This window comes from Chiloscyllium punctatum, chromosome 5, assembly GCF_047496795.1.
Source record: "Chiloscyllium punctatum isolate Juve2018m chromosome 5, sChiPun1.3, whole genome shotgun sequence".
NCBI lineage: Eukaryota > Metazoa > Chordata > Chondrichthyes > Orectolobiformes > Hemiscylliidae > Chiloscyllium > Chiloscyllium punctatum.
The window spans coordinates 99,297,795-99,324,455 of NC_092743.1; the positions used below are offsets into that span (position 1 = coordinate 99,297,795).

The following is a 26,661-nucleotide window of genomic DNA, read 5'->3' on the forward strand; positions in this document are numbered from 1 at the left end:
TTCTTCATTTCCCCTTCCTGATTATAAGAATTTCTTCTTTTAAAAATTTAACCTATTTTTAGAATCAATCTGTTCAAAGATATCATTACACACCTTTAGAACAGTGGGACTTGAACCCATGCCTTCTAGCATAGAGGTAGGAATACCACCACGGTGCCACAAGAGTATTTTTTTTTATTTAACCTATTCAGAGATGTTATTCTACACCTCTGGAGCAGGTGGGATTTGAACCCAGGTCGTTCCATCTAGGGACAGGGACACTACCACTGCATTATAAAAGGGCCCAAGAGCCTTTTTGTTTGAAAAGAAAGAAAGTAACCTCATTTCCTAATCAACCTGTTCAGAGATGTCCTTACACACCTGGGGAGCAGGACTTGAAACCAGACCTCTTGGTCTAGTACTAGAGACATTACTGCCACAAGGCCCAAGAGCCCTTTCTTTCAATCTCAGGTTATTTGCAATAGCTGCTCTGTCACAAGTAAATGAAATTGGTTGTTGCTTGTAAACAACTAAGAGGCTCCTTTTAACTTCACTGTCAGTTTTCAATATTTGATCTGTTGCTGAAATCCAAATTGATGAGTGTTTGTATTTATTTGGCTATACACTAACAGAGGTGACAGTCACGTTTAATCCCAGCCATCCTTCACCATGTCAAATAAGTCAAAGTTCGTAGTTATGGCATTTATGGTTAACTGCAATCCCGAGGTTATCCTTTCCAATGTCATTACTGAAGTGTTATGGTAAAATCATTCATTCTAAAAACATAGAAAAGTGTTTACTCAAAATGGTTTACAACCCAGGAGACTTTTTGATTACTGTCAGCGTAAGAGCATCTAGCTACTCACATGCATCCAGTTTTTCCTGTTGCCCTATAATTTTTCTTTTCTTCAGACAGTTGTCCAATTCTCTTTCTGAAGCCATAATTGTGCAGCCATTAAGGTAATGCATTCCATATCTTAAAACAGAGACTAACTTTTATAGAAAGTACTCTCAGGAGCACATAGCCATTTTCTATGACACAGAACATAATTTCCAAAAGACCCCATCTGTACTGCAAGAGAAGGATGAAAGTTGAAACGATGAAAAAAATTTGGAAACAGTGACATTTCACCACCATATTTGTAGATAACAGAGTGCAGGCAACATTGTGATTGTCATCCTGATGGGAAGAATCAGCTTTTATGTTTCCATTGTTTTTGAAACAGACACTGGAAAGAACTGTTTAGAAGGAAAGCACTACACCCACTGTATAACCTCTATGTATTTTGATACAAAGGTTGTTTCAAGACATGCAAACTCGCAGTTACCTACCCCAGGGACAAATGTAAAAATATTGTACTTCTGGTTCTTGATTGCATTTCTTGGATGTTTTTCCTCACACTTCTCTGGATGTCCCAGCCAAACCGTGCGGGCTTTAAGCTGTTTCTTTCGCCTACAGATGTTAGCAAGCCAGTCACAGCAACTGAAAGACACAAAAATGTCTAAATATTCAACTATTCCTTGTGCGTCAGAAGTAATTTCCAAAATCAAACACACTTCATTCATACACTAAGATACAGACAAACTAAACTGAATTAGCTTAACTGTAACTATCAAAATATAAAGTATACAAAAAACACTTAATTAACTGTTCCAACATAGTAAAATCCCATAAACACACCCTTGGCAAAGGCAAATTTAGTAAAATTTATTGTCTCATGTGCAATTCTAGTAACAAAAAGAGAAGCCCAGCTTTTAGATGAGAGGGCGCGCGCGCCACAGAGAGAACAAGAGAGCAAAGTTTTCACATCCAGCTTCCAGAGCTCAGCAACTGCTGAAAGCTAAAACAAAAAATCTGTGGGAGCCAGGCTGCTTCTATTGCTCCAACTTTATTTTTAAAAAACCCAAGGCCTGACAAACTGTTTACTCTCTGCTTTGGAGCAGACGGCTTCACACTTTCATCTCAAGGTTTCTTCATAAAAAGAGGACAGAATACGTCTCTTAAAGACATTTCCTCCCTTAAAAACAAACAAACAATCAATAAACAAAGATGGCTTCATTTTTTAAAAAATATTTCACCTTAACGATTAATACACTAAAAGACATATACCTTCCATTCACTGTAAGCATGCAAACATTCACTACTGCAGACCATTTCAATCTGTATTTTTCTCAGCACTGAGCGCCCTCATCTTTATTCAAAGTCTCTCCATCTAAACGTTCTGGAATTTTTAATGCTTAAATTTTTCCATAAACTTTAAGAACTTTAAGGAATTATGATCAGTTTAGGAGTTACATAGAGTTGTCTCGCACATTACTGGCAATATAAAACAATAAAATGCTATCGATTATTCAATATTTTGAAAAAAAATACACAATAGGTCTTTCTATCTTCTTGTTGTCTTTTTGAAAGAGTACAGCACCAACACCTACATCCATAGCCACCTTGAATAGCTTTGCATAATTAGGTGTGACCAACACTGGGGACAGGGGTTAACATCATTTTCAGGCTGTCAACTGCCAGCTGACATTCCTCCATCCATTGAAATTTTCAGCACCAGTTCAACAGTAGACTAAACACTGCTAAAATTCAATACGAACTTCCAATAAAAACCACACAGTCATAGAGAGTCATTGAAATGTACAGCACAGAAACAGACCCTTTGGTCCAACTCATCAATGCCAACTAGATATCCCAACATAATCTAGTCCCACTTGCCAGCACCTGGCCCAAATCCCACCAAACCCTTCCTATTCATATACCCATCCAAATGCTTCTTAAATGTTGCAATTGTACCAGCCTCCACCACTTCCTCTGGCAGCTCATTCCATACACATACCACTCTGAAAAAGTTGCCCCTTAGGTCCCTTTTATATCTTTCCCCTCTCACCCTATACCTCTGCCCTCTAGTTCTGGACTCCCCCACCTCAGGGAAACGACCTTGTCTATTTATCCTATCCATGCCCCTCATGATTTTATAAACCTCTATGAGGTCACCCCTCAGCCTCCAATGCTCCAGGGAAAACAGCCTCAGCCTTTCAACTGCTCCCTATAGCTCAAATCCTCCAACCCTAGCAACATCCTTGTAAATCTTTTCTGAACCCATTTAAGTTTCACAACATCCCTCCAATAGGAAGGAGACTAGAATTGTACGCAATATTCCAAAAGTAGTCTAACCAGTCCCAACAATCATAGTACTTCCCTCTTCATCAATGTTATGGGATAATCTTTATTTTCATATCCCACAGGATTTTCATATCCCAAACTCACTATTAGATTTATCATCAAGACCATCTCTCAAAGTCTATCAGACAGTTCTGATAGATGCTACAAATGTTCCTTCCATGTGCGAGTAAAAATCACTACATCATCGATATACACCAATTACCTGGGTAATCATGAAATGATTACACTGATTTGTCTTTGAAAATGTGGCTGGTGCATTTTTCATATCAAATGTCATGACTTTAAACTGGCAGTCTACTCCAGGTGTTACGAAAGCCAAAATTTCCTTCACTCTTTCCAATAAAAGTATCTGCAAACATCCTCTCAAGTTCCTTGTCTCAGCTTCTCAATATAGTCTTCCAAATGTGGAATAGGATATGAATCAGATTTTGTAACTGTACTGACTTTGTGATAGTCGATACATAATCGCTGGGGACCATCTCGTTTTGGCACCATTCCTATGGGTGAGCTTCATTCACTACAATGCACTTCGATTATATTGAATGTATACTTTAAAGTAATCGCTTACTGAACCTGTGCCAACTTTAGAGGGTTAAATCTACAGAGAGGTTAGTTCATTGGAAAACCATTTCCTATATCTACATCATATGCAATTAGATTAGTAGTTCCCAGCTTAGTGTGGTGCGGGAAAAACACAGCAGGTCAGACAGCATCGGAGGAGCAGGAAAATCGATATTTCGGGCAAAAGTTCTGACCTGCTGTGCTTTTCCAGCACCACTTTAATCTAGACTCAGATTTCCAGCATCTGCAGTCCTCACTTTTGCCTAGTTCCCAGCTTGTACCCCCATATTATAATAACTCTTTCAGGTCAGTTAAATTTTCCTCAGAAAGGTAACTCAATTCATTTCAATTTTAGGAGAACTTGCAATTCAGAACATCTGAATTCTTTTAACTGGAAACACATTCTGCTTTTGCTTTCCTTCCCTATCAAAATACCTTCTGAGCATATTCACATGACACACCCAGTGAGATTGCTTTCTTATCAGGTTTTGAGAAGATTTGTAACTCAGGTCGAGGCTCTGGATGCACGTTTGCTCACTGAGCTGGAAGGTTCATTTCCAGACGTTTCATCACTCAACTAGGCAACATCTTCAGTGGGCCTCCAGGCAAAGAACTGCTGATGATTCCACTTTCTATTTATATGCTTGGATTTCTTTGGGTTGGTGACGTGATTTCCTGTGATGTCATTGCCTGTTCTTTTTCTCAGGGGGTGGTAGATGGGGTCTAAATTGCTGTGTTTGCTGATAGAGTTACGCTTGGAATGCCATGCTTCTAGGAATTCTCGTGCATGTCTCTGTTTGGTTTGAACTAGGATGGATGTGTTGTCCCAAAGTGGTGCCCTTCCTTATCTATGTGTAAGAATAAATTGAGAGTGTGTCATGTCATTTTGTGGCTAGTTGATGTTCATGTATCCTGGTGGCTAGTATTCTGCCTGTTTGTCCAATGTAGTGTTTGTTACGGTTCATGCACGGTATTTTGTAAATGACATTAGTTTTGCTTGTTGTCCGAATCGGGTCTTTCAAGTTCATTAGTTGATGTGTGTTGGTGGGCTACCATGATGCCAAGGGGTCTGAGTAGTCTGGCAGTCATTTCTGAGATGTCTTTGATGTAGGGGAGAGTGGCTAGGGTTTTTGGATGCATTTTGCTTGCTTGTTTGGGTTTGTTGCTGAGAAAACAGCAGACTGTGTTCATTGGGTACCATTCTTTTGAATAAATGGTATAGGTGATTTCCCTCAAATGATTGCCAGACTACTCAGACCCCTTGGCATCATGGCAGCCCAAAAAAACCCACCAATACACTAAAACATCAGCTAATGAACTTGAAAGACCCTATACAGACAACAAGCAAAACAAATGTCATTTCCAAAGTACCATGCAAGAACTATAACAGTACATTGGACAAACAGGCAGAAAACCAGCCACCAGGATATATGAACATCAACTAGCCACAAAATGGCATGACTCTCTCTCACTAATATCCTCATGAGGAAGGACACCACTTCGACTGGGACAACACATCCATCCTAGGACAAGCCAGGCAGAGAACACGCACGAGAATTCCTAGAAGCATGGCATTCCAACTGGAACTCTATCAACAAACACAGAGTTAGACCCTATCTACCACCCCCTGAGAAAGAGAACAGGAAATGATATCACCAATGTAAAGAAACCCAAACATATAAATAGAAAGCAGGAGTCATAAGCAGAGCTTTGCCCGGAGGCCCACTGAAGAGGTTACCTAGTAGGGTGACAAAACATCTGGAAATGAACCTTCCAGCTCAGCAAGCAAACCTACGTCCAGATTGCTTTCTATCTGGCATTCCTCATAATTCACCTCTATTTCCTTTTTTTTGTAAGGTATGCTAAACCTTTCCTTTAAAAGGATCACCTACTAGTAACACTAACATTTTGTCTCCATGAGCAAAATTTCAATTTTTTGATTTGCTTGCTTCCTGTTTCATCACATACTGTGCTACTTTCAAATCTTGTCTAGCCAACACACCCACTCTATTCCATCCTTCCCTAAAATTTGACAGTCCAGATGTGGTCTCTGAACTCTGACTTACACATTTCTTCTTTATTAATTTCAGTGGGGTCTGACCCCCATGCCCAAAAACGAATTCAAATTGCCTGCATTTTGTTGATTCATTAGCTGCAACCTGAAAAAGAACAAATGGAATTCCTTCAGCCCAATCCTCTGGATAGTCTTCATTATAAGCCCAAAAACATGGTATTTAAAGTTGATGCAGCTGTTATAATGCGCCCAGTGATTTGAATGGTCTTATTCCTAAAGATATTCATAGCCTCCTTGGATAACTGATGCAATTATATTTTTGTGGCTAGTCTGTCTCTAGTTAAAAAAAAATTGAGTAACTCTTCTATAACCCTTTTAGCCATGATATTGTATAATGCAATGACTTCTGGAAATCTAGTAGACACATCCATTATGGTCAACAAATACTGCTCCCACTTTTTGTTTTAGATTTGGGTCCTTGGCAGTCAATTAAGACTTTTGTAAAAGGCTCCTCCAACGCAGGAACAGATATTAAGGGTGATAGCTTTAATCACTGCTAATTACCTGACACATTCTTAATACGGCATGTCTGACAAAATTTAACCACATCTTCCTGTAGTCCAGGTCAATAAAAATGTTTTTTTGTATTTTGACTTGAGTTTTCCTTACTCCCAAACAACCTCTTACTGGTAATTCATGTGTTACCTGCAACACCTCCTTTCTATAACCGACTATAACAAACCTCTGTCTATTTCTCAACCGCCTGAATATATGATGGTCACCACTTCCTCAGCAAGATGTCATATTTAAGATAATAATATTCTGGTATTCACTCAGTCTTTTTTTGTGTATGTTTTCTGATACAACCTCTAGTTTTTCCTCTGTTGCAATTCAGCAAATTTCTCTAAACTAAAAATATCCACTTTGTCCTACACCAGTTCTTGTTTTTCCTCAGCAATTTGAGAAAATATAGTTTCTGAAATTGAACGTATTTTTATTCTTTGATTTTTTTTTTCCTCCTGTTTTCACCTTTGGCTTTGTGACCTTGTTATCAGAGTCAGAAATAAATCCCAGGATATACTTCCTGTAACACTGTTGCCTGATTTTCCACTGGCTTTTCAACCATAGTAGGTATCACTCCCACCTGTGATCCACCAAATAATTTCTGGAACAGAGAATTTATTTATTATTCCTACCACTTCACCATGTGGCTGACATTATCACAGTGAAAATACCTCGCCCTATAACTCAAACCTTCCAGTGTTCCTGTAAATAGTTTCTGAACCCTATCAAATTTAATATCCTTCCTATAGAAGGACAACCAGAATTGTTCACAGTATTCTAAAGGTGGCCTCACCAATGTCCTGTTCAGCTGCAACATGTCCCAACACCAATACGCAATGTTCTGACCAATGAAGGCAAGTGTGCCAAACGCTTTCTTCACCACCCTGTGTACCTGTGACTCCACATTCAAGGAACTTTGCACCTGCACCTCTAGGTATTTAAGATCATTATCTGGCATATCCACCACTCAACCATTACTATCAAGCCATGGGATCAACCCTTGTTCAATGCAAAGTGCAGGACAGCATGAGGCATATCTAAATATGAAGTATCAACCTGTTGAAGCTACTGAACAGGATGAGGTGCATGTTAAACATCATAAACAAGTGATAGACAGAGCTAAGCAATCCCACTACCAATGGATCAGATCTAAGTTCTACAGTCCTGCCATATCCAGTTTCGAATGTTGGTAGACAATTAAATAACTCACTAGATGAGGCTCCAAAAATATCCCAATCCTCAAATGATGGAAGAGCCCAAAACATTAGTGCAAAAGATAAAGCTGATGCATTCACAGCAATCTTCGGCCATAAGTGCAGAATGCATGATGCTTCATGGCCTCCTCCTGTGGTCCTCAGCATCACAGATACCAGTCTTCAGCCAATTCTATTTACTCCATGTGATATCAAGAAACAGTGAGACACTGGATACTATAAAGACATTGGGCCCTGACAATATTCCAGCAATAATAATGAAGACTTGTACTCCAGAATTTGCCACTCCCACAGCAAACCTGTTCCAGCACAGTTACAACACTGGCATCTATCCAAAATGTGGAAAATTGGCACAAAAGGCAGGACAAATCCAAGCCAGCCAAATACCGCCCCATCAGTCTACTCTTGACCATAAGTGATTGAAGGTGTCATCAACAGTGCTACCAAACAGCACCTGCTCAGCAATAACCCACTAAATGATGCCCAGTTTGGGTTCCACCAGGGTCACTAATCTCCTGACCTCTTTACAGCATAAAAGTGCTGAATACCAGAGGTGACATTCGAATGACAGATCTTGACATTAAGGCATCATTTGATAGTGTGTGGCATTGAGGAACCGGAGCAAAACTGGAATCTGGAATCAATGAGTATCAGAGGGCAAACTCTCCACTGGTTGGAGTCATACTTGGCACACAGAAGCAGGATTGTAGTTGTTGGAGGTCAGTCATCTCTGCAGGAGCTCAGAATCAACCATCTTCAGCTACTTCAATGATCTGCCTCCCATCATAAGGTCAGAAATGGGGATGTTTGCCAATGACTGCAAAAGGTTCAGCACCATTTGTGATGACTCACACATGGAAGCAATCCATATTCAAAATCAAGATCTGACAATATCTAGGCTTGGGCTGACAAGAAGCAGGCACAAATACCAGTTAATGACCATCTCCAATGGCATCTTAATGTCCATCTCTAATCACTGGCCCTGGACTTTCAATGGTGCTGTCACCACTGAAACACTATCCACTTCCTGGGAGAGTTACCATCAACCAGCAACTCAATTGCACTCTCCACATAGAACATGTCCAAAAGAGGTTAGAGGCTAGGAATACTGTAGTGAGTAATACCGCCTGACTCTCCAAAGCCTGTCCATCATCTACAAGTTGGGAGTGTGATGGAACACTCCCCACTTGCTTGAATGGATGTAGCTCGAACAACACTTATGAAGCTTGAGACCATCCAAGACAAAGCAACCTGCTTGACTGGTACCATAATCACAAGCATCCACTCCCTCCACCACTGATGATCATTAGCAGCAGCGTGTACTATTTACAAGATGCAGTGTAGAAATTCAACAAATGTGCTTAGACAGTACTGCCCAAAGCCATGACCAGTTCTATCTAGAAGGACAAGGGCAGTAAATACTTGGGAACATCATTACCTTCAAGTTTCCCTACAAACAACTCTCTATGCTAATTTAGAAATATATTGTTATTCCTTCACTATTGCTGGGTTAAAATAGAGTCATAGAGTTGTACAGCACGCAAACAGACCCTTTGGTCCAACTCATCTGTGCCATACAGATATCCTAAGTTAACCTAGTCCCATCTGTCAGTATTTGGCCCACATCCCTAAAAACCCTTCCTATTCACATACCTATCCAGATGCCTTTTAAAATGTTGCATTTGTACCTGCCTCTAATCACTCTCTCTGGCAATTCATTCCATATGCGCACTACCTTCTGCATGAAAAAAGTGCCCCTTAAGGTCCCTTTTAAATCTTTCCCCTCTCACCTTAAACCTATGCCTTCTAGTTTTGGAATCCCCTACCCTGGGAAAGACTTTGTCTATTCACCCTATCAATACTCATCATTTTAGAAACCTCAACGGTCACCTCTTAGCCTCTGACGCTCCAAGGAAAATAGCCCCAGCTTATTTCAGCCTCTCCCTGTAACTTCAAACCTTCTAACCCTGGCAATATCCTTGAAAGGATTCAGAAAAAATTTCAAGTTTCACAACATCCTGACAATCACAGAGACCAGGATTTAATGCAGTATTCCAAAAGTCCAGGAATTCCCTTCCTAAGGCATTGTACAGCAAGCTACAGCACATGGGCTGCAGCAGTTCGAATCGACAGCTCAGCACCACCCTCTCAAGTGCAACTAGGGATGTGCAGGAAATGATAGCCATCCAGTGACACCCATGCCCCATGAGCAAATAAAAAAAGAGCCAAAGCCTAGTCAGAATAAGGTTTTAAGCAAGATCTTACAAATGGTAGAGAGTGGGAGGCAGAGAGGGTTCCTGAGGTTAAAGCCTGGGCAGCAAAAAGCACAGGTACAAATCGTGGCACAATTAAAATTATGAAGCAGAAGCAAGAATAAAAAGTGCACATGTATTTTGGAGGGCTGCCAGACATTCCAGAAACAGCTGATCACAGCCATTGAGCCTTTAAGTTCTACAAAAGGGACATTTCCTGTTTATTCCCCCCTTTCTCCTGGTAAAATAACAACAAATGGGCTTTCAACTGCATTTATTTATCCACGTGATAAATTGAATATTACTCGAAAACTACAGTATTATGAAACATGGTTTAGAATTAGTTACAACAGTTCAAGGAATATTTGATCCATTTATTTTACATCACTGCTTATGAAATTCCATTTTCCTTACAAATGTATGTTTTGTATCCATTTTAATGCTTATTCCCAGCTATTAACTTTACATACCAAAGTTTGATCACACCTATATTTTACTATCCTTGTCCAATCTTGCACAACCTGTCAATATTTCTAGAATCTATTGAATGGATGCACTGTAATCATAACCTCCATGACAAGTCACTACAGATGTCAACCGAATTAATAAAAATTGTTGGTCTGTAACTCTATTTTTCATAAACTAAAATGGTGCATTTTTTTCTAAATATTCAAAAGTCTTTAAAAAGACATTTCCTAGCTTTGGACTCTTGGGGAAGTCAGAAAATACTGAAATTGGACAGGAGGTTGGAGTAGAGGTCAAAGATCAATTGTTACCTTATTGAATAGCACAACAGGCTTCATACAGCCTACTCCAGCTTTATGTTCTGCATATTCCATTTTCTTTTGTAAGGTAACATTCCTGCATTATCTTGAAAAAGCCAAAGAAATTAGCGGTCAAGGGGCACCAAAACAAAACTAAGGCCACTGCAAAACCCTGTACTTTTAAATTCTTCCTTTGTAAGCAGAGAATAAAGTCATAATTTCTCCACAACAGCCAATGCCTTAGTATATTAAGTTTAATTGCTCAATGAAACATCATTGAGAACAGTTTTTTGTGGGACTGCAACCCATTACTGTAATGTTCTTTTGATATACCACAACCTTGGATATAGCACAATTTAGACAGGGAAATTGTATGCCACTTATGATACTGACAACTCTTGCTTTTATTTTTAAGTATCAGTAGAAAAAACGAGTGTGCTAATGCACTAAGCATGCAAATTACACCTCAGAGTATCCTCATTTTAATTACAATAGGAAACATGATAGGGTCTATATCAAGTACTGTACATGAAAATGTCAGCAATATAATCTAAGATAATGTGTATTTATCACAAATCTTCTCTATACAATTGTAAATTTAATAAATTAGAAAGGCTGAACACAAATTGGTAGGGTGCCAGACCCCTAGCCAGAAGGTTGCAAGTCAAGTTTGACAACTTGTCTGTCACACAAATCAACCTCAACGTCTTTGGGCAAGCTTCATTTATTTTAAGCTGGACTGGTTTTTGAAGGTACATATAACAACATACGGTATAGTATTTCATGTCAGACTTAAAATTCTACCCAAAATACAGTGTTTGTGGTCAACTAACTATTATTTTAATAAAATCTTTCAAGAATCTGCGAAAAGATAATGAATTATATGTTTGCATTCCTCTTCATAACGTGATCCATTAAATTTGTGTTCAATTTTTCTGAACTGAATTTAGGCCATTTCCATTTGGAGTGACCTTGAAAGGTGTACTTACATGAGGTGTGGAGTCTTGGTGCGAAGACTGCTCAGTTTGCACATACATAGCATCCAAACTGCCAAAATAGTCTATACCTAAATTCAAGATTGGTGGAGCTGGAAGAGCACAGCAGTTCAGGCAGCATCCAAGTAGCTTCGAAATCGACGTTTCGGGCAAAAGCCCTTCATCAGGAATAAAAGATTTATACCTAAATTCATACTTAGCTTAGAAAAGGAACGCTTGCTTCAACTCAAACAAAGATTGAAACTATTAGTGCAATAGTAGCTGCCCTACCTCTGAAACAGGAGGCCTGGATTCAAGTCCGACCTACTCCAGAGGTGTGTAATGACATGTCTGAATAGGCTGATTAGAAAATATCTAAAACTAGTTCAAAGTTACCTTTTTCACCAATACTTAAACCGGTCAGGTGGCGGCATAGGTCATTTAATCCCCTGGGTCTGTTCCAACATGCAAAAAGAATAACTCTACCCATCTACCTGACTCCTCTAGGGATCAAACATTGGTCATGCAAATGCATCAAGTGCCAATTTGTTTTGGACAGCTCCAGACAATTTGAAATCAGGTACCACCAAAAAAAATTCTTGCATTATTTCAGCGCAGGCTTGGAGGGCCAAAGGGCCTGTGCCTGTGCTGCAAACTTCGTTGTTCTTTTGTTGCTCTTTGTTCAATGAAATATCATAAATTGGCCAAAACACAAATGAAAACTCAATGTACAAGAGATATTAGTTACAGATCAAGATTCTTTATTGAAGTTTGAATTTACTGTCATGATTTGGAGGAGCCAGTGTTGGAGTGGGGTGTACAAAGTTAAAAATCACAACACCAGTTTATAGTCCAACAGATTTATTTGGAAGCACTAGCTTTCGAAGCACTGCTTCTTCATCAGGCAGTTGCCTGATGAAGCAACGCTTTGAAAGTTAGTACTTCCAAATAAACCTTTCGGACTATAACCTGGGTGTTGAGATTTTTAACTGAATTCGCTGTGTAATTAATAATTGACCACTGAAGATTCCACTAGTTATTCAATGCATGATAGAAAATAACTTGACCTATTAGATAAATGTAGCCTAATGAAATGCATTAAGTCATCAAGATCTGCAGCACAGACTTTCAGCCCATCAAGTCTGCCCAGTCACTGACAACCTATCTATTCTAATCCCATTTTGCAGCATTTGGGCCACAGTCATGTATCTCTTGGCATCACAAGTGCATATCTAAATATTTCTTAAACACAGAGGGTTTCTGCCTCTAGCATCCTTAGAGAATTCCAGGTCCCACCACTCCTGAGTGAATTTTGTTTCCTCCTTACAGCCCCTCTAAAACTCTTGCCCTTTACTCATTGATCCCTCCAACAATGCAACACATTTCTTCCCATCTATCTTCTTTATGGGCATTTATCATGTTCTCACTCCACCTCAATAATGGATGATAGAGAGGACATTTTATCATACAGGATAACTTAAATGTAAGAGTCACTGTTTAAAATCAGGCCATTCAGTTAAACATCTAATTTGGAGCAGAATAACTTAAGCAGTCTCTCCAAGTACGACAATTACACAAATCTAAGATTTAAAATTACAGTACATCTGAGGTTAAAGCATTTTGAGCATTGCGAAGGTATAGTTCAAATAAAAAGAAAGAGTCAGCCATTTAAATTTAAGTGAAATATTTTCTGAGATGATTTCATGAATCTTTGGTATTCGCTTCCTGAAAAGATCGTGGAAGCACAGCCTTTCAATATTTCTTTAAGGCAAATATAGATAGATTCTTGCTAAGAAAGAGTAAAAGGCTTTCAGGGATTTAAGGTCACAGTCAAATCAGTGACGATCTTATTGAATGGCAGAGCAGGCCTGAGGGGACAGAAGAAAGGGGCATAGTTCTTTCAGCTTTTGTGGCCATGCCTTGTTCCAAACCTTGGAATTGCCCATCTCCTCCTGCTTTTCATACAAGATTTCTCTCTAATTTTTGTTGTTCTTATTCTGAAAGTACCACTGAATAGAATTATTACCAGGATATCTGATTTACAGCCTTCAATAAAAGCAATAGTATTTTAGTATATTCGCTGGAATAGTTAATTCAGTAGACCTTTATGCCAAATAAGGTTCACTAAACAGAAAGCATAGCTGTTACACCTGCATGTACTTGAGACATTTTCCGCATTCACATTGCTGGTAGAAAACTGCAGTGGCAATGTAGTCAGAATTAACTTCAGAATCTAATTATTTTGTTACCACATGCCTTCATTTCTAATTAAATGCCTTCTAGCAGCATCAACATATATTACTCATAATATGTAAACTGACAGTAACCATTGAAATTCCCTTTATTTTCAACAGCTACTGACAACAGCCCCATAGTTACAATATGCAGAAGACAAAAGTACCTCTGGATAAATACAATGCCAGTTCTAAGGCTAGCTCTCCTGTGATACTGGTTTTTCCAGTATCATAGGTGGTACAGGTCAATGCATTTAAAGATATAGTATTTCTGTTTTTGAAAATGATGCCACAAGCCACAGAAATTTTCCTATTAATTCCTTATCCAATTCTTGTCCTAATGGAACAGTTTTATCATGTGGTGAATAAACTAACAGCTTCCAAATAGACTGAAAGCTTTGTTTTCTCTATTAACTGAAGTGCTACAATTGGAATCATCATAGGATTTACAAGTTTAGACTTCTAGAACAACTCGCGAGTTAAACCATGAGGAACCCGTAGGCAAATATTCTCAAAGACAGAATGACTGCAAGAGAGCTGTGCATCAGAATAGTATTTTCAACAGCCAGAATTTCTGAAACCCAGTTTAAATGGATGGCCTTCTCCAGGCCATTCAGTTAAACATCTAACTTGGAGCAGAATAACTTAAGCAGTCTCTCTAAGTACGACAATTACACAAATCTAAGATTTAAAATTACAGTACATCTGAAGTTAAAGCATTTTGAGCATTGCGAAGGTATAGTTCAAATTAAAAAAATGCAAAATGAAATGACGACCGAACAGAATTATTGGCTCCTGCAGATTATTTAGGAGAAAGTGAGGACTGAAGATACTAAAGATCAGAGTCAAAACGAAAAGCACAGCCAGTCAGGCAGCATCAGAGGAGCAGGAGAGTTGACATTTCGAGCATAAGCTCTTTACCATTTCTGATGAAGAGCTTATGTTCAAAACGTCAACACTCCTGCTCCACGGATGCTGCCTGAATGGCTGTGCTTTTGCAGCGCCACACTTTTTGACTGCTGCAGATTATTTGTTAACCCGATTCAATCCACAGGAGTACAGGTAAATTACTCAATAAATATATACAATTTGTAAATGCAAATTAAAGTTCTTTACAGCCAAACTGACAAAAATACCACCAAGTTTCTGTGCCAACAACTAACATTTATATAGTGACTTAATATAGTTAATAAAGAAATGAAATCTCAGTTGACAGATGACATATTAGGGCACAGGCGAATCAAAATATGCATGTTTCTGTGCCACCAATAATAAATATTCCAAGGGGCTTCCCTAGAAGCCTTATTAACAAAATCTGATACCAAATCACAATGTGAGATAATAGGACACATGACGAAAATCTCGGTCAAGGGTTTCAAATAAGTCGTCTTAAAGAGGTGGTGGTTTTTACTTTGTGGGAGGTTGTGGAGAGAGGAGGGGTTGGGCATGGGTGATGAGAAGGGAGAGGAAGAGGGCATTTCAGGTGAGAAAACAGAACACAGCTGAAGGAAGGGAAAAGGACGTTCGAACTGAAGCAGCATACAGTCCTTGGGAGTAATAAATTTGGAAAAGCATCAAGTAATGATACAAGATCAGTTGCTAAAGCACAATTATTATTGCAGAATTGTGATTGCAATGGAAGGATGAAGTGTGAATTCAGCAGTGATGCTAAAACTATTTTTTTCTATAAACATATTATACTTCAGATCAGTACTCTGATTCCTACACAACAAAAAGTACAGAATAATTGCCTGAGGGCACACAAATCACCTCATTGACCAGATTAATCCACGCATTTGATCGGTTCCTTCACTTCATATGGAAATAGCATTCAATGGTACTATTTCCATATGGACAAAGTGTTTTTGATAACTAGGTAGATGAAAATCTCATGACAGAGAAATCAATCCATCTTGTAGCCCCAAGAGTATAAATCTATATGTACGAAGTATTGCTAATTTCACAAGCTTTAATAGAATTCTAGCTGAGTTAGAGAAAAAACACTGACTGTGCATAATACCATATAAATCGAAAAACAATGAATTGTTGTTGATGTTGCTGCTGAGTGCAATGAAGGACTATTTCAGAATACATAACTGTTGAAAACAGAACAAAAAAATATTGAAAGTTCTTTTAAGGTTCAGAGACAAACAGATTAAATAAAGTCTCAAGTTGACTAAATCGTGTTGGTAAATTTGCCTTCAGGTACAAGTATGTCAATAATATTCCCATTGATCTATAAATTGGTAAACAGAAGATTTAGCTAAAGAATATATTGTCCAATCACATGCAATCTACAAATGAATAAAAAGGCTTTTTTTAAAACTATGGGCATTTACAGATTCAGCTGAAGGCCTACAGGACAGAACTAACAATATAGGCAGAGAATAAATAGATCAATTTATTAAAGTATTTCCATAAATACATACAATCATACATCAATGTAATGAGGTCTAAATTGTACATTTTATTTCCAAAAATTAACACTCACTCCTTTTTTTTAAACTGTTAAAAGCAAACACCTGAAAAATCAGAATAAATGAGCAAGACATAAATTTTCTATCCCCAAATGTCTGGTATGCCTGAAGTTGGAGACATATGGCAGAGCAAGGCTTTTCATCAATCTCAAAAGGATCATACCACCGTCACTTTTCTTTGTAAGCTGACATAAGTAAAATGAATATTGATAAACTACATCGTGGATGAGCATTATGAGATCTTCAAAAAAATGATACATCTTGAACTAACCTATTGAAAATTACAAATATTTCTATGGGTGTCAAATTTTAAAGATTACATGCATTTAAAATAATAGGAAAGTATGGGAAGGCAGAAAAGAAAGCAACTTTATCAAGAAAATTCTCGATTGGGATAAATGTTTTCTTGATGTAATGCCAAAATGAAAGAATTTTTAAACACTAGAGAAAATGCAAAAGCTGAAATTCCAAACTAAACACACTGAATGGTTGCCCCAATCTTCACTAAATTAAACTTGGATTGGTAGCGTGATTGGTTAATATACCTGTCATCTGTATTTGGATATAATCAGTTTGAAAATTAATAAGCCAAAAGCACAATTCTGCCAAATGGTCACATGACTGTGATTAATTGCTGTTTTTAAACTTTATACAAGATTACTATCAAGGTTTGAAAAATTAATGTTTTTATTGGCATGTCCTATAGAGTTTCTTGTGTGCCAACATTTGATTAATGCATAATTTGAATTAAAAAGGTTGCTTTTACTACTGAAAGGCCATTTAGTATAAAACAGCTTCAAGCAATTTGGAAGGTTGAATAAATTTTTTGACAGAAAATAAACTGGAATATTTGACAAACTTTTGGTTTTTATTGACAGCAATGGAAACTGACATTTTAAATATGAATGATGCAAGTGAGACTAAAGTAGAGCATGTCAGTACCACAATTCTGATCCTACTAGAAACACTGATTTAGCTGTCCAATAGAGACTAGAGCTAAAGCAGAGGACTAGTCTGTCCCCAAAAAAAAAGCACCATCTGCAGCATAATCTCTAAATCAGGTGATACAATGAACAGGTTAACCTTCAATGCTTGTCTCTTGATTTCCCATGATGAACTAATGAACTGGCTATAACCCAAGTTCACGTGAGAACTAAAATTGCTGCAAATGATCAAATAGCCGACCTGTTTTGCAATCTTCGAAAAATGTAGGTGCATTACCCAATTAGAACGTGCTTTTTACATTTGCAGTTTCCTAGATCTGATTGAAAGTTCTTTCTTATAAATCCCACAATTTGCCTGTAAAGGAAAATATCTACTTGGTTCATCACTAATTACTTTAGATCTATTATCCCGCCATAATGAAAAAAGCATTTACAGGTTATTCAAGGATTCACAACTGAGGAAATCAGGACTGATCTCAAAGAAAGTGTCTTTCACTGGTCAAATTCCATTTTGAATCTAATTATAAGATCTATTATTACAGAAATTTGAACGAAAGCTGCTCCTTGCAGAATTTTAGATATCTTGACAAAATTGATAGAAAAGCATTTTCTAGAATTCTGATCTGAACAACTTTAATAGATAATGCACTGTCAGACGGTTTTATGCTGTTTTCTTAAATTAGTTTTATCTCAGTCTTTCCCACATACAAGCCAGTCTTCAGCCAAGCAGCAACTCTTCATGTTAAATACTGTGAAATGCACAGGTAGCATCAGACAGACTTTTGACCATTGAAGGAAGCTCATTTGAACCCAAGTTTTACTTTACAACTGTGGTCATAACCTATGACTGGCAAGGCAAACTAGATAATAATTAGATAGTAAAAGAAAGAAACAAACTTTCCCTTCCCTAATCCATAACACGAAAACCAAATACTGTGCAGCAGTCCTGCAAATACCACAAGTGAGAAGAGTGGACTCAGGAAATAAAAAGATCTTCCATGCTACAGTTACTCACTGGTCAAATCAAAATCTGAAACAGCCCAAGTAATACCATCTGTATTACTTCAAACGGAGAAAATATTTTCCAATGGAAGTAGAACTTGGCACATATTATTAGAGGGGTTAATAGACTCACAGATCACATTTACTATTGTGAAAATGCCTCCAAAATTGTGCACTGGATCTGCAAGGAATAGTTTGGAACAGATCTCCAAATTTATGAAATATGCAAATCTCATTTCCTCTATGTTTAATAGTACCATAACAACTATTTCACCAATAAATGTAGTATATCTTATAAAAAGAAACTCAATTATACAATTTTATTTTGAAGCATGACAAAGAATTAGTCTGTGCATTAACCTATGTACTTAATTAGTATGTCAATGTACCTCAAGAAAGCAATAGGACATAGATTAATCACTACACTTTTTCAAGTAGTTCACAATTAAACAGAGCTGGATGTTCGAGGGGAGGCAAGGCAAAACACTTTCTATGGTAAAGTTAAGTAATAAATCAATGCAGTGTTTACACGTCTCCAAGCTGTCATATAAAGCAGTTTGGCAGGAAGCACAGAAGTGATTCTTTCCCTGCAAAATTTGTAACCAGCAAATAGGACACGATTTGGAGGAGCTTGAAGTGGTGGTGTGTGGTAAAAAAAATAAAAAGTGTTACACTAGTTCAACTGCTCACAGACATTAGGTTTTGAGAGACTGCAAGAAGATTTATTACAATGGCTTGAGGGATGAGGGATGTTTAGCTATAATGTTAGGTTTGACAAGCTGTCTTCTTAGTGGAGCAAAGGAGATTGGGATAAATTTAATAGAGATCAACAAGAAGTTTTGATAAGACAGACAAGGAAGAGACGTGGAAAGACACCACATGATTTCAAAAGCAAATTGGACAGGTTCTTAAAGGAAATAAATTTACAAGGTTAAAGGAATTAGGAGCAGAGAATTGGAACGAACTGGATTACTCGAGAGCTAACATGAACATGATAGGCTCAAAGGTCTCTTTCTATGCCATAATAACACCGATTACTTTTTGTAGATGTGTGTAAATTCATAAGTTGTTTTAACAAGATTCAAAGTTACATTTGCAAAAGGTATTGAAGAAAACAAAGTTCTAAACTAACATAGCAAGTGCCCAAACACAGCTCCAGGACAGATGAAAGTAAACAAACGTCTACACACTTGATTACTTGTTAGTGAAAATGAACCTATTACCAAAAATTATAACTTTCCTTCCAGGAAAGCAAAAAAAGACAACACTGCACTACTGCACTTAACCTAGTCAATACTGTAGCTTTCTACTTGATAGAAATTGATAGTTTTGGAGTTGGAGAAAATATAAAAATATTGACTACTGGACTATTTACTTGCACAGTCAAGTACATTTAAGCCACTGCTCAAGCACTATCTTACAGTTCGCAATAATAAATCCAAACATTTACTATTTACAAGAAGTAACCAACATTAGCTTCCTTCTGCCATTTGTCACAGTTCAAGTGCTGTGAACACATTTAGTACCTGCAGCAGATGGGAGTTGATCAGGAATTCTCCACTTTAAGGGAGACACAGTCTGACTTGGATGCAGAAATACAAAAGCAATAAAAGATATTTCAATACAATGCATTCAAGAAGAAAGGGATTATTTTCAAGGTTATGGACTGGTTCAAAATAAATCAAGCTTAAAAATAAATAGAAGTGCAACGCTGGAACTCAAAATTAAAAACAAAATTCTGTGAATTGACAGGATATTGCCAAATCTGGACAGAAAATTCATATTTTGTTGATACACCAAAACAATATAACGTTTTCTACTCCGCAAGAAACCCACACAGACACAGGGAGAATGGGCAAACTCCACACAAAATCACCCAAGGCTGGAATCGAACCTGGGACCCTGGCACTGAGGTAGTAGTGCTAACCAGTGAGCCACCACCATGCTGCCCGAATGCTCTGGTTTCCTCCCACAGTCCAAAGATGTGCAGGTCAGGTGAATTGGCTATGCTAAATTGCCTGTAGTGTTAGGTGCATTCGTCAGAGGGAACTGGGTCTGGGTGGGTTACTCTTCGGAGGGTCGGTGTGGACTGGTTGGGCTGAAGGGCCCGTTTCCACACTGTAGGGAACCTAATCAAAAACCTAATCCATGCTGAAAATATGCAACTTACATTCAGCTTATATGGGCTCAATATGTTCTATCAAGTCTACATTTCGTGGGAACCCAAGGTCCTGATACTAAAGGATACCCTAAGATCGTGATCCATCCCTCACTTCTCCCATCAGCCAACAAAAAAAAGTACGTAGTAGTTATCCATAAAAATTAGATAGATATGCTGCAATGTCAACTTTTAGCTTCAACTAATGGAGCAGCAAATGTAAATATTTAACCAGCACAGGAATCTCAAGGGAGATGCAAGCAAGAGACCAGATGGAGGTGGCTTTTAAAAAAAAACATTGGAATTATTTCTAACAGAGAAAAAGTTCTCTCAAAGTCCAATGATATTTCAACAATGTGCCAATGGCAATGAACAACTTTGACGAGAAAACAATGGTGCTGCAAAATTTTGAATTGAGTACATTAAATTATTTAACCACCCAAACTGCTACTCTGTAAGCTGATCCAAATAAAAATTCAAGAGACCGTCTTGAACTTCAAGGTAATTGTTCAGTTATTGGATCAGATAATAAAGCAGACAATTTAAACATTGTTATAAATGATTCGTAATAACTGTGACAAGATCACATTGTTTATCAGGTTTTAGATTCTTGTTACTTCCTCACAATTTATGCTATCATAGACAGTCACTAGGAACTTGCCCAGAGATCAAGTGATCAGCACAGGATCAATACAGAAGGAGACATTACATACGACAAACCTCGTTGATTTCCTCAAAACATTCAAAGATAGAAGCGTGTCCATCGATATTGTTTGCACAGGTGTGCAGAGGTTGTTCAAAATAATCACATAAGAAACCAGCCAAAATGAGCTTGATGTAAAGAGGAGACAACCTTGCCATATAGATCAATAATGGGGTGGATGGAGGCAAGAGAACAATGGAGCGGGGAATGGGGGAGAAAAGGGTAAGCGGGGGAAGGCAAGGGTGAGGGTTGAGAGAAAAAAGAAAGATTTTTCTTCTCCTGAAAGATTTTTCTGAAGTTCCTTCAGGATATCACTGGGCTTCGGTTTTTCATCATTTACTGTAGTCTAATACCTTGGATAGGAAGCCAGTATAGTATAGGATTTTCAAGTTGAAATGAGTGACTGTTAAAAAAAACACCAATAACATTCAAAATAAGGAATTATTCAGCAAGTTTTGAGAAGATTTACAGCTCAGGTTGAGGCTCGATGTAGGTTTGCTCGCTGAGCTGGAAGGTTCTTTCCAGACGTTTCGTCACCTGACTAGGTAACATCTTCAGTGGGCCTCAAGCGAAGCATTGCTGAAATTCCCGCTTTCTATTTATATGTTTGGGTTGGCGATGTCATTTCCTGATGTGATGTTATTTCCTGTGAAGTCACTTCCTGTCCCTTTTCTCAAGGGGTGGTAAATGGGGTCCAACTCAATGTGTTTGTTGATAGAGTTCCAGTTGGAACTTTAACAAACACAGAGTTAGACCCCATCTACCACCCCCTAAGAAAAGGGGCAGGAAGTGACTTCACCACAGGAAATAAAACCAACCCAAAGCAACCCAAACATATACATAGAAAGCAGGAATTTTCAGCTTGCTTCGCCTGAGGCCCACTGAAGATGTTCCCTATTAGGGTGACGAAACATCTTGAAATGAACCTTCCAGCTCAGCGAGTAAACCTACATCCAGGGAATTATTCAGTTTGCCATTGTGTAAATAAATTGAATACTTTAATGGCAAGAGAAAAAGAGTCATAAGAAAATAAAACAGATTTAGATATCCTATTCACCTTTTAGTGATTTGCATCCATTGATATAAGTTATGATAAGGGGATTGGAACTAACAAATAAAGTTATGAAGCTTCAGTTTATAGTGTCAAATTCCAGCTGAGTTTGGCCAGTCTTGGGGTACAAACCTCAAATGATTGACTGACCTGGGATGGAGTACACTACAGATTCACTAAAATATACCAGGCCTCAAGAATTAACAGAAATCACAAACTTAATACATGAGCTATTTAATATCTAATAGTCTGAAATAAAACCAAAAAAAGCAGAAAATACTCATTACTTCTAAGAAGAAAAGCAAAGTTGGTTTCAGGTTGGATGGTCCTTTGTCAAAACTTGGAATGCTTAAGGATGTATAGTTTTAAGCAATCCTTGCTTCATTACTATCTATTTTTGCCTAACGCATAACCACTTTTGCCATTCAATCTCTCCTGCCTTCCATCCCCCACAAACCTTCCAATTTGTACTTTCCTCTACTCCCTACTTTGCCATATCTGAAACTGTTCCACGAAACCTTCCCCGAGAAGACATCAACCTGAAAAGTTAACTCGATTCCTCACTCTACAGACATTACCAGACCTCATCACTTGAGGCATTTTTCATTTTGATTTTTGGACTCGAATAGTTTTGTCTCTAATTTTAAAAAAGTTGAATAGTAATCCTATCAAGCTAATCAAATGAGACAGATTGATCAAAGTAGAAAGATAAACTATTTTTATGGATGAAGGAGACAGACTTAAAATTACAGTCCTAAAATAAGGCCATTTCAGCAAACTCAAAAAAGTGTTTTCTTCAACAAAGGACACCGTAAATCCAGAACCAACTCCTTTCGGTCCATGTTTGCTTGAAATTTTAAATTTAATATTGACAGATTTGTTAAATCAAGGATATCAATGAAAGACATATATGTGGACATTAGATACAGATCAATCATGATTCCAAGTGAATGGCAGAACAAGTGAGATAACTGAATGGCCTACTCTACTATCCCTGTGTAGAGTCCAAACATTGGAAAACACAAGTTGTCTGATAATATCTTAAGACCAGCCTGCAATTTCGAACTCGTACGGACTCCAGTAGCGCTACAAATGTACACAAAGCCCAAAGCCAACAAGATGTCATAAGTACCACTGCATTTCATCCACAGTTATTTTATGAACTTAAAATGTTAGTTTATTTTAAAGCTGGGAGAATAATGTTGACTAATTTCAAACTGGCCAACAAGTAGGGGGAAAAAAGTATAAACTAGTTATTCTAATAAACATACATACATAACCAAATAAGCTGAATAAATGTTTGTTTTCTTATTCTGAAATTCTTAAACGCTGTGTACAACTTTTACTCAATCAAGTAAAGAACAACTCAAAAGAGCACTAAGACCTCTGCACCTTCAGACTGTTAAAAGTGGGCATGATAAGGCAGTGTGAATCAATTAAATTAACAGCAAGCATCTCCTTTTGCATGTCTTTAAGTGCAAAATCTGCCAAAGTTTTACCATTGATCAGCTCAGTGCACAACAAGTACTCAACCCACAATGCCATGATCAGTTTTGAGTTGGAGGCAAAATTTTATCACATGCACCATCACTTGATCAGGATTTTTGAAATCACAACCAGACAAAACTAAATTAATGATAATCAAAGAGTCAAATGACAGTTTTTTACAATTATAAAAATCTCCAGATTTATATTATGATTTGAACAAAAAGTACTGGTAAGAAGGACCAAGAAAGATTCTGGAGAGGTCAGTTCAGTCACCAGGACTGAGGTGACGATCACGAACATGGGCCTGGCTTCTCAGGAACCAGGTTTGCAGACTGAGTGAATAAGTGCCTGAAGACAAATAAAAGTACTTACTTTTTGTAGTTACTTCAGAATTATTGCAGTAGGCTGCTAGGAATACAGAGCAGAAATGAGAAACCTGAGTTTTGTGATGAGTAGGTAAGGTTAAATAATCTCACAATGGTGTGCCTAGAGCTGCAGATGGATTTACGATGGAGCATCCATGAGGCGAGAATGTCGTGGACGACAACATGTTTAGCAAGCTGGTCAGACCATAAGGGCGACACGAAGAGAGAATAGTTGAGTGACCAGGAAGATGAGTAAGCATTTGCAAATGATGCAGTAGTTCCCTGTGGTCATTCTCCTTTCAAACAGGAACAGTATTTTAAAAACTGTTTGAGGTTAGTGGGAGAATGGCCTCTCAGGGAAAGCAGACTGGCACTGTTATACAGCAGCAAGGCTTGATGGCGAGCAGCAGTCATAGAAGACTCTAGTTAAGGGCACAGAGAGGTGTTTTTGTGGCTGCAAGATTCCAGGATGGTGTGTTGCCTCCTCGATGCCCAGGGTCAAGGATGTCTCTGAGCAGGCATAGGATTTCCTGAAGAGGGAGGGTGAGGAGCCAGAAGTGTAGTCCATTTTGGTACTAATCACACAAGCAGAGAACAAAGAGACAAAGTCCTGCAAAGTGAGTTCAGATAGTTAGGTAGGAAATTGAAAAGCAGGACCTCCCAGGTTGTAAACTCAATAATATTTCCTGTGCCAAGCGGTAGGGAGGCTAAGTATAGGAATATCATAGTTAAGTACTGGGGGCGGCACGGTGGCACAGTGGTTAGCACTGTTGCCTCACAGCGCCAGAGACCCGGGTTAAATTCCCACCTCAGGCAACTGTGGGGAGTTTGCACATTCTCCCCGCGTCTGCGTGGGTTTCCTCCGGATGCTCCGGTTTCCTCCCACAGTCCAAAAATGTGCAGGTTAGGTGAATTGGCCATGCTAAATTGCCCACAGTGTTAGGTGAAGAGGTAAATATAGGGGAATGGGTCTGGGTGGGTTGCTTTTCAGAGGGTCAGTGTGGACTTGTTGGGCCGAAGGGCTTGTTTCCACACTAAGTAATCTAATCTAATCTAAGTACGTGGCTAAAGAGCGATGGAGAAGGGAGGGCTTCAGGTATGTGAATCATTGGCATGTCTTCTGAGCAGGTGGGACCGATACAAAGACAGGTTGCACCTAAATAGGAAGGGCACCAATATCCTGGCAGGGAGGTTTGCTAGTGCCACTTAGGAGGGTTTAAATTAATGTGATACAGGCAAACAAACCAGAGCATTAGGTTAACAAGACCAAGGGGTCAGAGGTTAAGTTTAAGAACTGACAGGGGGAGATTACTGAACGCGGCAGGATTGGTGGTCTGAGGTGAATGTGTTTCAGGAGTATGACAGTTAGGGTAGAACTTGGAGCTTGGACTAATACATATAACTATGTTGTTGTAGCTATCACAGTGACTTGGTTGAGTGAAGGACAAGACTGGCAGCTGAATGTTCAGGGATTTAGACATTTCAGGCAAGATAGAGGGAAATGTAGAGAGGTGGGTGAGTTCTGTTATTGATTAGGGAATATCACAGCTGTTCTGAAGGAGAACATCTTGGAGGGCTCATCTAGAGAGACAATAAGTTGAGCTCGGAATAGGAAGGCTGCAATCACTGATGGGATTGCACTATAGGCCTCCCAACAGTCAGGGGGTGCTAGAAGAACAGGTATGTGGACAGATGATAGAAAAATGTAAAAACAACAGGGCTGTTGTGGTGTGTGATTTCAACGCCCTCTATGTTGACTGGGACTTGCTTAGTGTCAGGGTCTTGGATGGGGTAGGGGGAATTTGTTATGTGTGTCTAGGATGATTTTTTTGAAACAATATGTAAATAGTCCAACGAGGGAAGAGGCCAAGCTAGATACCCGGATATTGAGGAATGAATCTGGCTAGGGGATTGAAGTTCAGTGAGGGAGCATTTTCATATGTTTTAAGTTACTTACAGATAAGGATAACAGTAGCCCTCAGAGCAACGTAATAAATTGAGGGGAAGGATAACCACAACATTAGCAGGAGTTGGGGAATGTAAATTGGGGGTGGGTGTTTAAAGGTGAATACACATCTGGTGTTTGCAAATATTTAAAAGGCCAATTGATTAGAGTTCAGGACCAGCATGTTCTTGTGAAAATGAATGATAACAATGGCATGATTCAGAACCTTGGATGACAAGAGAAATTGAGAGCTTAGTCAGAAAAATAAAGGCATAAATAAAGTTAAGGAAACTGAAGACAGACAGAGCCCTTGAAGAATACAAAGACAGCTAGAAAGAACTCTAACAATGAATCAGGAGATGAAAAGGGGCCATGAAATGACTTTGGCAAACAGGATTACGGAAGATCCCAAAGTATTTTACTTATAAGAAGCAAGGGGTAGTAGCTAGGGAAAAGATAGGTCCACTCATGGACAAAAGGAAGGAAGTTTTGCATGGAACTGGAGGAAACGGGTGAGGTTCTTAATGCCTACTTTGCATCAATACTTCCAAAGGATAAGGACAAGTTGGATGGTAAGTCTCAGAGAGGTATATTGATATTCTAGGGCAAGTCAATACACAAAAAAAGAGAGATGCTGTGGCTTTGAAAAGCGTTAAAAGTAGACCAGTCCCCACAACCTGATGAGATTTATCCCAGAATGCTGAGGAAGGCAGATGAGGAAATTGCTGGAGCCTTGTAAAAAATCATTGCATCCTGTTTACTCAAGAAAAATCCCAGAGGACTAG

General features: G+C 38.5%; 1 protein-coding gene across 2 annotated transcripts in view; it reads right to left on the bottom strand.

Moving 5' to 3' along the window:
* The window catches only part of atp9b (ATPase phospholipid transporting 9B), a 344,153-nt gene that overhangs the window by 259,550 nt on the left and 57,942 nt on the right, over positions 1-26,661 (bottom strand). For both annotated transcript variants that reach the window (XM_072570843.1, XM_072570844.1), the window contains exon 3: positions 1,312-1,462. In XM_072570843.1, the coding sequence (XP_072426944.1) occupies positions 1,312-1,462 (151 nt within the window). The remainder of the gene's footprint in view (positions 1-1,311; positions 1,463-26,661) is intronic.